Genomic DNA, 11,532 nt, shown 5'->3' with positions numbered 1-11,532 from the left:
TCCAGCCCCTTCATCAGGACTGGTACGGGGGAGGATGTCGCCCGAGCCATCGCATCGGTCCCATCGCATGCACGCCACCCACCCACAACATGGCCGCTTGGTCGTACGATGGCAAAGCGTGGTGCAGGAGGAGGAGATGGGCAAGGGGCGAGATCGGCCACAGCCGACGAGCCAGCGATGTGTGCAGGCACAGGGGGTCGGCGAGTTGACGCAGACGGGGCAATGAGAGCCCCGATGTCAGCCAGCCACAGGCGCATTCACGTTGTGGGCCAGGACCAGGACCGGCGGCCTGCGGGTGTAACAGCTGTCGCAGGGGAGAGAGTGAGTGTGAGAGACTATGGCTGCTGCGGCAGAGAGTCAGAAGGCGCCGCGTGTGCGGTGGGAGGCGCTCGAGATGCGGTTACGACCGATGCTGGAGGCAGGGTCTGAGCTGGTACAGGCGGGCGAGCACGGCGAGGCGGCGCAGCTGTACGCCGATGTGGTGGCCGACGTGCTGGCATCGAGCCTCGTCTCGCCGTCGGACTGTGTGTATCGCTCGCTGCGTAAGGCGGCGATGCGGTGCGCAGGGGCGAGCGCGACGTCGCGGGCCGGCAAGCTCGGCAAGGCGCTGGCCGATGTTCTGCGATGGAAGGGCGTGATGGAGGTGGTCGACGCCGCCCACGCTACGCTAGCCGACGTGTCGCTGGGCGATGTGGGGACACGGCTGGCGGTCGCGGAATCGGCGCTTGCCAGCATCTCGTCGGTTCCGTATCGCCCGCCGCGAGTGGTGGCCCGCATGATCGAGCGGGCGCGGCGCTCGCTGGCTGGGACGGCTGTCTCGCAAAGCTCGCAGGCCAACATCCTGTGCGGCGTGCTTGGCAATGTGGCCAACTTTTGCTACTTTGACACTTGCCCGCTCTGCCGCTCCCAGATGGCGAACGATGCGCTCGAGCTCCCGGGCTGTCTGCACAAGTTCTGCCGCATCTGCATCTCATCGTTCCTTGCCCGTCGCACCGCGGACATTGGCTGGGCCGAGCTTCCGGCTGTCCTCAGCTCGTCGCCGGAGCTTGCGATTTGTCCAGTGTGCAAGGCATACATTGACGGCGATGTTCTTGTCCCGATCTTGGACGCGCACGTTGTGGCCACCCGCGCGTCGTCGCATCGCGACATGGCTGCCGGCCAAATCCGGCCCAAGACCCACAGGCAGTACCGACTGACGGTGAGCCGGGAGCCGTCGTCCCATTTGACCGGCCCGTCCAATCCGTCGTATCCCGCGCACGCTGCCGCCTCTTCGGCCGCCGAGTCCGAGCCGCAGCACGAGGCTGAGTCCGAGCCCGGCGAGCTGACCAGCGAGCTGACCGGTGGAACCGAGGATCTAACAACGCCGATGCGGCAGGGCAGCGCTGTCCGGGCCTCCAGTGAGGGCATGGTAGTCAACGTCTCGGTCGTCGACGTCCCGATCCCAGCCTCGCCGGACTCTGATGCCACCTACACCGCCACCGCCACCGACGCCGGCCGGCCGTACGACGGCCCGGTCCTGGCTGGCACGCTCTCCCGGATGCAAGGTGCAGGCGGCAGTCTTGCCGGCGGCGCCCTCGCGGACGCGGATGCAGGCGCCTTTGTCTTCACCATCGACTCGCGCGAACTCGACGTGTTCCAGCTTGCGGACCTCGAGGTGGTGGCAAGCGGCAAGCTCGGGGCTGGCCGATTCGGTGCCGTGTCGCGGATGCGGTTCCACGGCCTCGACGTGGCGGTCAAGATGTTCCGCAACGCCAACACGGCTCGCGGCGTCGAAGAGCTCATCCGCGAGGCCTCGGTCCTCCGCGACGTTCGCCACCCGCGATGCTTGCTTGTGATGGGCATCGTCGTCTCGGACTCGGGCCTCGGCATCATGACCGAGTACGTCGCCGGTGGCAATCTCGCCAAGTGGGCTGCCGGCCAGGCCGGAGTCTCGCTTGACAATCACCTCCTGCCGGCGCTCCGTATTCTGACCCACGTTGCCCAGGCGCTGCACTACCTGCACTCGGTCCGCGAGCTCGTTCACCGCGACGTCAAGCCGCTCAACATCCTCATCTCACGAGAGGGCGATGCCAAGCTCGCCGACTTTGGCCTTTCCTCGGCTCCGCACCTCCGCGTTCGCGGCTTTTCAGAGCGCTACGCTGCGCCCGAAGTGCTCATGGGAGACGTCTCGACCGGTACCTGCATCGACGTCTACGCATTTGCCGTTGTTGCTGCAGAGCTCCTGCTGCGCCAGCGCGGCTTTTCCTGGCTCGGCCCCCGCCGCGACGACAACGATGAAGGCGTCCGCCGTCTCCAGCAGGGCCAGGGAAACGTCTATCGCAAGCCATTCGATACCGCGGCTCTCGACCGCGGCATGCACGCGCTCGATCAAGCACTGCCAGCTCCGGCCGTCGCCCGCCTGCGCCAGCTACTTGATGACTCGTGGGCTGCTACACCCGACGTGCGCCCGACCATGCTCGACTGGTTGACAATGCTTGCCGAGCTCGTAGCGTAAACGAAAGGGCCACATTGCTTGGGATGTGGCTGGATGAGCCAGAATACAAGAGGAGGGTGCTGGCGAGGGCAAAAAATAAATGGAGTCTGCATGAATTGAACACGCGACCTTGTACATGCTAAGCACACGCTCTACCAACTGAGCTAAGACCCCAACTGATAGAAAACTGGAAATCTTGCGCCTTTATCTTGTTCACTACTTTGTCACAATCACAGCTTGCTACCGGCATCATGAGTGGGCGTCGGAACGTGGGTCAGAGAAACAGGGGAAGAAGGGCAGAAGACGCGGCGGAGGGTGCTGGCGAGAGCAAAAAATAAGTGGAGTCTGCATGAATTGAACACGCGACCTTGTACATGCTAAGCACACGCTCTACCAACTGAGCTAAGACCCCAATTGGCGAGAAAGGGCCGCCTCAGGCATTTTAACTTGTCTACAGCATTGTGTCTGCCGCCCATCCGCCTTCACCCACCCACCTCCAACGCCGACTCACCACTGACTTGTGGCGGCATCTGCAAAGGTCATTCGAAGCGGCAACATGGCAGGTGTAGCAGGCGAGGAGGGTCTCGTCGAGGGCAAAAAATAAATGGAGTCTGCATGAATTGAACACGCGACCTTGTACATGCTAAGCACACGCTCTACCAACTGAGCTAAGACCCCAACTGCCACAAAACAGCGATTCGCGCACTTTCGACTCGTCCACTGCATTGCCTCACATCTGCAGCCATCACTGCTTGCAAACAACAATACCGGCTTCCTCTGTGTTCCACGATTCTATCAACACCTAGTGCACGATATGCTGTGAGTGGTGCGGGAGGGTGCTGGCGAGGGCAAAAAAAATGGAGTCTGCATGAATTGAACACGCGACCTTGTACATGCTAAGCACACGCTCTACCAACTGAGCTAAGACCCCAACTGATGGAGAATGGGAAATCTTGCCTCTTTATGTCATCCACTACTTTGCCACAATCTCAGAAAAGAGCTCGCTACCGGCACCCATGAGTGCACGTCGGAACGCGGGCAAGAGAACGGCAATAGGAACGTGTATGTCGTATTCAGTGACGGGAAGGGGAAAGGGAAAGGGGGGAGGAGATGCGGCGGAGGGTGCTGGCGAGAGCAAAAAGAAATGGAGTCTGCATGAATTGAACACGCGACCTTGTACATGCTAAGCACACGCTCTACCAACTGAGCTAAGACCCCAATTGATATGGAACGGTCACTCCACCCTTTTTCAATTATCCACCCCATGTCGAACCTCTCCGCCAAAGCCATCCATCCTCATGTCGTAGCCAATCCTAGCTCCCGCAACAACAAGCTCTAGCCTTCCTCAGCATTGCACAAAGCAGCGAGAAGCCGCTCGAGGTGCTGATGCGGACAAAGATGAACGCTGGTCCGCTCGCGCCCATCCCGATCCGATTTTGAGGGTGGTCGGTGGGCGGCTGGTGGCGGCTCTAGTAGCCGAGCGACGATTGTTGGTCCAATGACTGACAACCTCGCCATCCTCTCTCTCCGAATCCAACATGGTACGTAGTCGGGCGATAAGCCTTGGGCCCTTGCGGGCGGCGCTGCGGTGTAGATAGCGCAGCACCATCCACCCCTACACAGCCTTGGCCTGCACTACATGTATGTGTGCTTGGCATTGCATGCGTGGCTTGCCGCCCATGCTCTCCGCCGCGACGTGGCTGTGGCCGTGGCCTTGTGGCTGGTGGCGGCGAGTTGGCGGTGCGATTAATTTGTCTGAACCGTCGGCTTCAGGCGGAACAGGACGGCGTGTAGTATGTAGAAGAGTGCCACCCCGGACTGTGTCAGGGAGGCTCTCTGGCTTTGGCTGTGGCAGACTTGTGGTTGCTAGCTGTGCAGCCGCGTGGCTTGAGGATGGGGCCCGGTGGGGCCGGGTGGGCGGGTGCGGTGATTTGTATGATTCGCGGTTTTATTCCGGGTGCGACTCACCTCTGCGGGGTATGGCTACAGGGTATTGATCTCAAGGCTGGTGGGCGTAACACGAAGACGAAGCGGACGGCGCCGAAGTCGGTCGACCCGTACCTTGGCCTCCTGGTCGACCTGTACCGGTACCTCGCCCGCCGCACTGGCTCCAAGTTCAACGCCACCGTGCTCAAGCGTCTCTTTAAGTCGCGGTCGAACATGCCGCCCGTCTCCATCTCGCGCATCGCCCGCTACATGAAGGGCAAGGAGGACCAGATCGCCGTCCTTGTCGGCACCATCCTCGACGACGAGCGCATGGAGGAGGTCCCCAAGCTCACCATCTGCGCCCTGCACTTCTCCGAGTCGGTCCGTGCCCGCATCGTCGCCGCCGGCGGTACCTGCATGACCTTTGACGAGCTCGCCATCGCCCGCCCGACTGGCTCCAACTGCATCCTCCTCCGTGGCCAGCTCTCCGCCCGCAAGGCCAACAAGTACTTCGGCCGTGCCCCGGGTGTCCCCAACTCGTCCACCCGCCCGTTCGTCCGCTCCAAGGGCCGCAAGTTCGAGAAGGCCCGTGGCCGCCGTGCCTCGCGTGGCTTTGTCAACTAAACAGACACACAGCACTGCTCACCTCGTTGTTCATCCCCTTCTTTTACCGTGCCATATCAAACGGAAACATCGCAGGCCGGAGGTGCGCGGCAACTCCTCCCGGCAGCCGGATGCTCAGCGCTGCAGGCTCACGGGCGCCGACCGCCAGCCACCCCAGCCCGGGCAGGCTGACGTCGGCGGCGACCCGCACCGATCGCCGCACGTGCCGGGTGTACTCGTCACCGATGACCACCTGCTGCGGCTCGCTGCCGTGCGGCAGCGCCGCCAGCGCTGCCCGGAACAGGCTTCGCACACGCTCGCTGCCTTGGTGGACGCCGGCGGTTGCCATCGGGAGCGCCGGTGAGGCGTAGACCGCCACAGGCACCGGCGCCCGCCCGTGCGACACAATCTCGCACGCGCCTGCGCCAAGCACAAGTGGCTTGCCCGGCACCAGCCGCGCCGCCACAGGCTTGATCGGCTTGCGGACCGCGAGCTCGCGGAAGAGCTCGGCCGCGTCGGCCGACGGCAGCGCGCCCTGGACCAGCGCCGCAACAGATGGCGTTTTGAGCACGCCCGGTGTGTCGTACAGTGTCGAGCCCTCGTCAAGCGGGACAGGCACAGATCGCAGCGTCGTGCCCGGAAGCGGTGCTACCGTCAGCACGTTGCGCCGCAGCGGCTCCATCCCAGTAAACCGTGCCCGGAGCGTGTTGATCAGCGTCGACTTGCCGGCATTGGCAGCGCCCACAACGTACACGTCCTTGTCGCCGCGCAGTGCGTTGAGCTTGGTCACCAACGGCGCAAGCCCAACCGCGTTCTTGCCCGAGCACAGCACGACCGAAGCCACCAGCTCGTACGTCTCGCTCGGGAGCGTCGACTTGGCCACCCGTCGCACCCACTTGGCCAGCCGCTCGCGGTACTGGATGCCACCGTGCGGGAGGACGTCGGCCTTGGTCGCTGCAATTACCACCTTGTTCCCGCTTCCCACAAGCCGCGGTAGCGCCGCAGACAGCAGTGACGTCTCTACGTCGAGCATGTCGACGACGAGAACCACCAGCGCGCCCTTGTCGCGCATCCGCTGCATCTGCCGATCCGCGTTCGCCTTGACCTGCTCCACGCTCGGCACCTTCCACCACTCGGCATCGTCGCTCTCTCCACCCGTCTGCTCGGCTGCCGTACTCCTCTCACTGCCGCCGCCCTCCATCCCCGCCAGATGCGCCTCGAGCACACGCCGCCGCCGCCCGCCGCGAGGCATGCCCTTCTCCGCCAGCACCGCGCTCAGCCGCGCCGCCCGCGCCGCATCAGTCTCGTTGCTCCGCCCACCGCGCTCCTCCGAACCATGTGCTGCCAGCGCCCAACACCGCGAGCACGCCATCTCGACCCGGTTCAGCCCGCGGCCAAACTCATCGAGTACATGCGGCGGGACATAGCCGGCGCGCGCCTGTGCATGGCTCTGCAGCTTGACTCCGCATCCACCGCAGAAGCCTTCGCTTCCATCCTCCAGCGATCGCGCCGGCACTGCTCCCTTCCACAGCACCGTCCGCTCGCGTTTGGCCCCACCATCATCGCCGACGCGCTCCCGCCCGCGCCCGCGCCCACTCCCACGCCGGTCTCCGCTCGCCCATCGCGCCGGGACGACGCTGAGCCCGCCTAGCCCACCCAGTCCGCCCACAACCCGCCGCAAAGCGCCCAACATGTACGTTTCGAACCGTAGTCGAGCCTGACTGCACCGCTTCCGCTCTCTGCGTCAAGTTGTGCACTGCCTGAATGCGGAGCGTGGCGGTGGCGGGATGCCATGACGCGGTCTGGCCACTGGCCAATGTGAGTTGCCGACGAGCGCGTCAGAGATGCGGCATGCTCGGGCGGGCGGTGGTGACCAGGACGGCAGTAGGCAAGGGATCAGGGGAAGGGGAAGGGGGCTGGGGATAAGTCATTTTACCGCCAACAATATGCTACTCTTCTTGGTCGTCCTCGCCATCCTCGCCATTCTCGTCGCCGTCCTCGTCGCCATCCTCGTCGCCGTCCTCGTCATACTCGTCGTACTCGTCGTCGTCCTCGTCAAAGGGGAGGAACTTGCCAATCATGGCCAAGACTGCGTCGAGGTCATGCTTTGGATTGGCGGCGCCGATCTGGACTCCGAGGATGTTGCTCAGCAGCGCGAGGTTGTCCGGGCGAAGGTTGGCGATCTGGACAGTCTCAAACTGGGAGAGCCCGAGCTCGCTAGCGGCAGCAAGGAACTCTGTCAGCTGGTCGTCGGGCTTGCTCGGTGCGTGCTCGGCATGGACCACGTACCGCAGCACGTTTGCCGCGCTGTTGCGCTCCTGCTGCGACTTCCAATCGTTCTCGGTAAAGTCGGCCATGAGCAGCTTGGCCATCTCTGCGTTGAGGATCATGACCGGGCCAGCCTCTCCCGCCGCCGTCGCAGACTCGACCCGCGCCGCAGTCGCTTCCTCTGTCGCTGCCATGGTGCCGCCTGGGGACTGTGAGAAGGTGGGACAGACGTAAATCAGCTCACGTCGCTCTCCCGCCGCTCGTCGACTCGCTCCTGCTCGCCGGCTTGCAGGGATACAGGGATGGGGGGGGTGAGAAAGGGGGGGGTTGTGGTGGGGGGGGGATGGTGAGGTGGTGAGGGTCGACCTCTGTTCGTCGGTGGTGTCGTCGTCGTCGTCGAAAGCTGTCCGTCCGACTCGACCCCCCTCCCTTGCGAACAAGACGACGGCTTCGATGCACACACACACACACACACACACACACACACACACACACATACATACATACATACATCCATACACACAAACGCATGTATGCATATCTCTTCGATGCCAGCCATGCAGATGGTGATGGAGATGGCAATGGCAATGGCGATGGCGATGGCGATGGCAACGGCAATGGTGATGGTGATGGTGATGGTGATGGGCAACCAACCACTGGAAGAACCCGACGTGGCACTCGCCCGTGGCAGACTCAAGCGAGCCCAGACGGACAGGACGTTCGTTCCCAGCCTGGGTCATAGTCTGGGCAGAACTCTTCCCTCACCTCTCTCGGGCTTTGGTAGCGAGAGTGAGGACGGAGGCTGATGTGGAGCTTGCGCAGAGCATGGCGGACGGCTGGGATAGTGGTGGTGGCGGTGGTGGTGGCGGCGGCCGAGAGTGTGGTCGGACATGGGCATAGTCACGGACACAGCCATGGTGGAGGCGCTGGGCACGTCGAGGCGTCGGGCGGGGCCACGCGTGGAGAAGTGAGGAGGGCGGCGTTCTCGTGGAGCAAGCTGTACGCGCTGATGCTGGTGTTCGGCGTGGCCATGGCCGGTGGGCTGATGGCCATCCGCCTGCAGGCGTACAAGCACAAGGATCTGGTGATGGAGCTGGGCAACTCGCTGGCCGGAGGCATCTTCCTTGCTGCGGGCATGGTCCACATGCTCCCGGAGGCCACTGCGGCACTGTACGACGCCTTTCCAGACCTCCCTGTTGCGCCTGCGCTCTGTTTAGCCGGCATGCTGCTCCCGCTGTGGGTTGAGAACGTGCTCATGGCCAGCCCGGGCTCGCACGGCCACGGAGCCGAGGGCCACGGCCACAGCCACGGCGGCGGTGGCGGACACACTCACGGCCTGGTCGAGGCACGGGCGCCCGGCGCGCCTGGCACGTCGCCCGTTGGCGCCGTCACCTCAGCCATCGTGCCATATCTCATTGCGCTGCTGCTCGGCATCCACTCGCTCATCGAAGGCATTGCGCTGGGCGTGGAAAACTCTGAGGCACGGGCGTCGATGATTCTTCTTGCTGTGCTTTGCCACAAGGGCCTGGCTGCGTTCTCGCTCGGCGTGGCGCTTACCCGCGCCTCGGTCCCGCTCCCGCGCTTCTTCCAAGTCATGATCTTCTTCTCGCTCATGACTCCGGTCGGCGGCCTGCTCGGCGCCCTTGCTTCGGCCTCGGTCGCCGACTCGCTGCAGTCCGAGCTCGCCGACCTCATCCTTGCCTTTGCCTCGGGCACCTTTGTCTACGTCGGCCTTGTCGAGATTGTGCTCGTCGAGGTTGATCCGTCCAAGGCCAATGTCGGCCTCAAGTTTACCACCGTCGTTGCCGGCGCCTGCCTCATGACCGCCATCGGCATATCTATGCACGGCTGACTAGTCGCGTCACCGGTGGGTGCGAACCTAGCGCCATTGCGCTTTCGCGCCTTCTTGCTCTTGACCATGATAAAGCCATCATCGTCGACAGCAGCGTCGGAAGAAGCGTCGGGTGCAGCGTTAGAAGCGGCGTTGGGTGCAGCGTTAGGAGCCGCGCTAAGAGTGGCGTCAGGAGCGGCGTCGGGTGCAGCATTAGGGGCCGCGTTAGGAATGACATCAGGAGCGGCGTCGGGAACGGCATCAAGAGCGACATCCGAACCGGCAGGTGCGGACGATGCCACCGCAGCTTCCAGCGCATCAAGAAGAACCGCATGCTCACTACCAAGCCGGCGCCGCAACTGGGCAAGCTCGTCAGTAACCGACGCCGCAGTCGCCTCCGCACCAGTCTCCACAGGCACATTACCTGCTACGCTGGCAACTCCTGCGCTGACGCCTACCGCCACCGAGCCGGCATGCAGGACAGCGCGGAGATCGGCCTCGACAGCGGGCGAGTAGTAAATCGACGGGTGGAGGAAGCGAGCGCGACCGCGGACCGACTTGGCGTGCTCAAAGCGGATCGAAGAGGCGAGAAAGGCGCCGCAAAGGGCCGAGACCAGGAGCCACTCGACGTTGCCGCGGTAGTAGGCAAGGATCATGCCAGCAATGAGGGCGCAGATGTGCGGGACGCGCCGGATGAGCAGCGGCGTCCACGCCAACGGCGAGCCGAGCGGGCTGAGCCGCAGATACTCGCTGCGGACGGCGGCAAGCTGCGGCGCAGCTCCCAGCCGAGCCGCCAGCGCCGGCGAGACGATGGCGGCGTGCATTGCCGCCATGCCAGCGCGCAGTGCATCCGGCACCCCGGCGCGCTCCACATACCGTCCCAGCTCAAACCGGAGCGAGGCAGCAGTGACGAGCGCAAAGAGCTGCATCAGTGGTACCGCCCGAAACAGCGCCGCGTCGGCAAGGATGACCGCCAGTGCGCCTGCGCACCCCGCCAGCTCGTCGTGGATATAGCCGACCAGCCCGCGCGAGTACAGCCCCTGCACCAACGCAGGCGCCACAATCACCGCCGCGTACGTCCGCCCCAGTAGCTCGGGCGGGCCAGGCCGCACAAGGCCCAGCACTCGTCCCGCAAGCTTGGCTGCAAGCGGGCCCGGCACCGCCAACCCCCTCGGCCCGCTCAGCACCAGCGCGTCGATGAGACCCAGCAGGGCACCCAGCTGCGACGCAGGCTCTCCCAGCGCGTCGCATAGACTGTCCAGCCTCATCTCCCACGCCTCCATTCCCCCTCCTTGAAGAGTAGAGCGGTGTGTGCCAGGTACACGTCGTGGCGGTCGTGCTGGGGCGGCGACTGACATCAGGCGTCCCCAAAAAGGTCGCGGTTCGCCCGCGCCATGGCCCGTCCGCCAACCGTTGCGCGGCCGGGCCAAAAGCGCCAAGCCAGACACCGCCCGACAACAGCCACGGCTACTCCCGGCACCGTAGCCATAGCTACCCCCACCCCTCCCACCACACCCACACCCTCACTCTCACCTTCAACCTCACCCTAGCTCAACACCCGCCCGTTGCGCAGAAACAGCCACCTTCCGTACCCTCCCCCGTCAACCTCCCCCGCCCCTCCCTCCCAGCATGGCGCTCGCCCAGTCGCTGGTCAAGTATGAGAACCCTGTGCTGGTGTCCAAGTCGCAGGAACGGCACCTGCGTGGCCGCAAGGGCAAGGCCGCGGCGGTAGCAGCGGCAGCGGCAGCTGGAGCGTCGTCCAAGACGCAGCAGACCGAGGACATTCTCAACGCCATTCTGCCGCCGACCGAGTTTGAGGACGAGGGCCAGCTCTGGCTGCAGAAGGTCTCGTCGACGCCAGCCACCCGGCTGGACGTCATCAACCTGCAGGAGCAGCTTGATCTGCGACTGCAGCAGCGCAAGGCCCGCGAGACCGGCATCTGCCCCGTCCGCCGCCAGCTGTACGACCAGTGCTTTGACGAGCTCATCCGCCAGGTCACCATCAACACGGCCGAGCGCGGCCTGCTCCTCCTCCGCGTCCGCGACGAGATCCGCCTCACCATCCAGGCCTACCAGACCCTGTACGAGTCGTCCGTCGCCTTTGGCATGCGCAAGGCTCTCCAGGCCCAGCAGGGCAAGTCCGAGATGGAGGAGACCATCGAGCGCCTCGAGGACGAGAACCGCGACCTCGCCCGCTCCGTCCAGGAGCTCAAGGCCAAGATCGAGGCCATCGAGAAGCGCGAGTCGGACCGCCGTGCGCTCGAGGAGAAGAAGCACGCTGAGGAGGTTGCCTTCCTCAAGCGCACTAATGCCCAGCTCAAGTCGCAGCTCGAGACCATCCTTGCTCCCGTCAAGAAGTAAGCTTCGTCCGCTGCCGCTTGTCAATGAATCCTCTCCCCACCTCCCCCCCCCCCTCTTGCTCGACTCGATC

General features: G+C 64.2%; 5 protein-coding genes and 5 non-coding genes across 10 annotated transcripts; 3 read left to right on the top strand and 7 right to left on the bottom strand.

Annotated features, from left to right (window-relative positions):
* Positions 1-337: 337 nt before the first annotated feature.
* On the top strand, positions 338-5,023 carry AMSG_12150 (uncharacterized protein; the record flags this gene model as incomplete). The annotated part of the gene is made up of 2 exons (XM_013900181.1): positions 338-2,485; positions 4,463-5,023. The coding sequence occupies 2 exons, from the start codon at positions 338-340 to the stop codon at positions 5,021-5,023; spliced, it is 2,709 nt and encodes a 902-aa protein (XP_013755635.1).
* On the bottom strand, positions 2,575-2,647 carry AMSG_20058. The gene has a single exon. It is a non-coding gene; the product is annotated as a tRNA-Ala (tRNA).
* AMSG_20057 lies at positions 2,813-2,885 on the bottom strand. The gene has a single exon. It is a non-coding gene; the product is annotated as a tRNA-Ala (tRNA).
* AMSG_20056 lies at positions 3,079-3,151 on the bottom strand. The gene has a single exon. It is a non-coding gene; the product is annotated as a tRNA-Ala (tRNA).
* Positions 3,332-3,404, bottom strand: AMSG_20055. Its single transcript has one exon. It is a non-coding gene; the product is annotated as a tRNA-Ala (tRNA).
* Positions 3,619-3,691, bottom strand: AMSG_20054. The gene has a single exon. It is a non-coding gene; the product is annotated as a tRNA-Ala (tRNA).
* A 43-nt stretch (positions 5,024-5,066) lies between the features above and the next one.
* AMSG_12149 (uncharacterized protein) lies at positions 5,067-7,464 on the bottom strand (the record flags this gene model as incomplete). Its single annotated transcript, XM_013900180.1, has 2 exons — positions 5,067-6,489; positions 6,956-7,464. The coding sequence occupies 2 exons, from the start codon at positions 7,462-7,464 to the stop codon at positions 5,067-5,069; spliced, it is 1,932 nt and encodes a 643-aa protein (XP_013755634.1).
* Positions 7,465-8,049: 585 nt separating this feature from the next.
* Positions 8,050-9,211, top strand: AMSG_08240 (zinc transporter ZIP1). Its single transcript, XM_013900122.1, has one exon. The coding sequence runs from the start codon at positions 8,076-8,078 to the stop codon at positions 9,120-9,122; it is 1,047 nt and encodes a 348-aa protein (XP_013755576.1). The 5' UTR covers positions 8,050-8,075; the 3' UTR covers positions 9,123-9,211.
* On the bottom strand, positions 9,150-10,398 carry AMSG_08239 (uncharacterized protein; the record flags this gene model as incomplete). The annotated part of the gene is made up of 2 exons (XM_013900121.1): positions 9,212-10,398; positions 9,150-9,179 (listed from the first exon to the last, which is right to left on the bottom strand). Exons 1-2 carry the CDS (start codon positions 10,382-10,384, stop codon positions 9,150-9,152), a joined length of 1,203 nt encoding a protein of 400 aa, XP_013755575.1. The 5' UTR covers positions 10,385-10,398.
* Positions 10,399-10,730: 332 nt separating this feature from the next.
* AMSG_08238 (inner dynein arm light chain, axonemal) lies at positions 10,731-11,462 on the top strand (the record flags this gene model as incomplete). The annotated part of the gene is made up of 1 exon (XM_013900120.1): positions 10,731-11,462. One exon carries the CDS (start codon positions 10,731-10,733, stop codon positions 11,460-11,462), a length of 732 nt encoding a protein of 243 aa, XP_013755574.1.
* Positions 11,463-11,532: the final 70 nt, after the last annotated feature.

The sequence above is a fragment of the Thecamonas trahens genome, assembly GCF_000142905.1.
Source record: "Thecamonas trahens ATCC 50062 unplaced genomic scaffold supercont1.39, whole genome shotgun sequence".
Taxonomy (NCBI): Eukaryota; order Apusomonadida; family Apusomonadidae; genus Thecamonas; species Thecamonas trahens.
The sequence above is the reverse complement of the archived record's forward strand: the minus strand, read 5'-3'. Positions and strand labels throughout refer to the sequence as shown.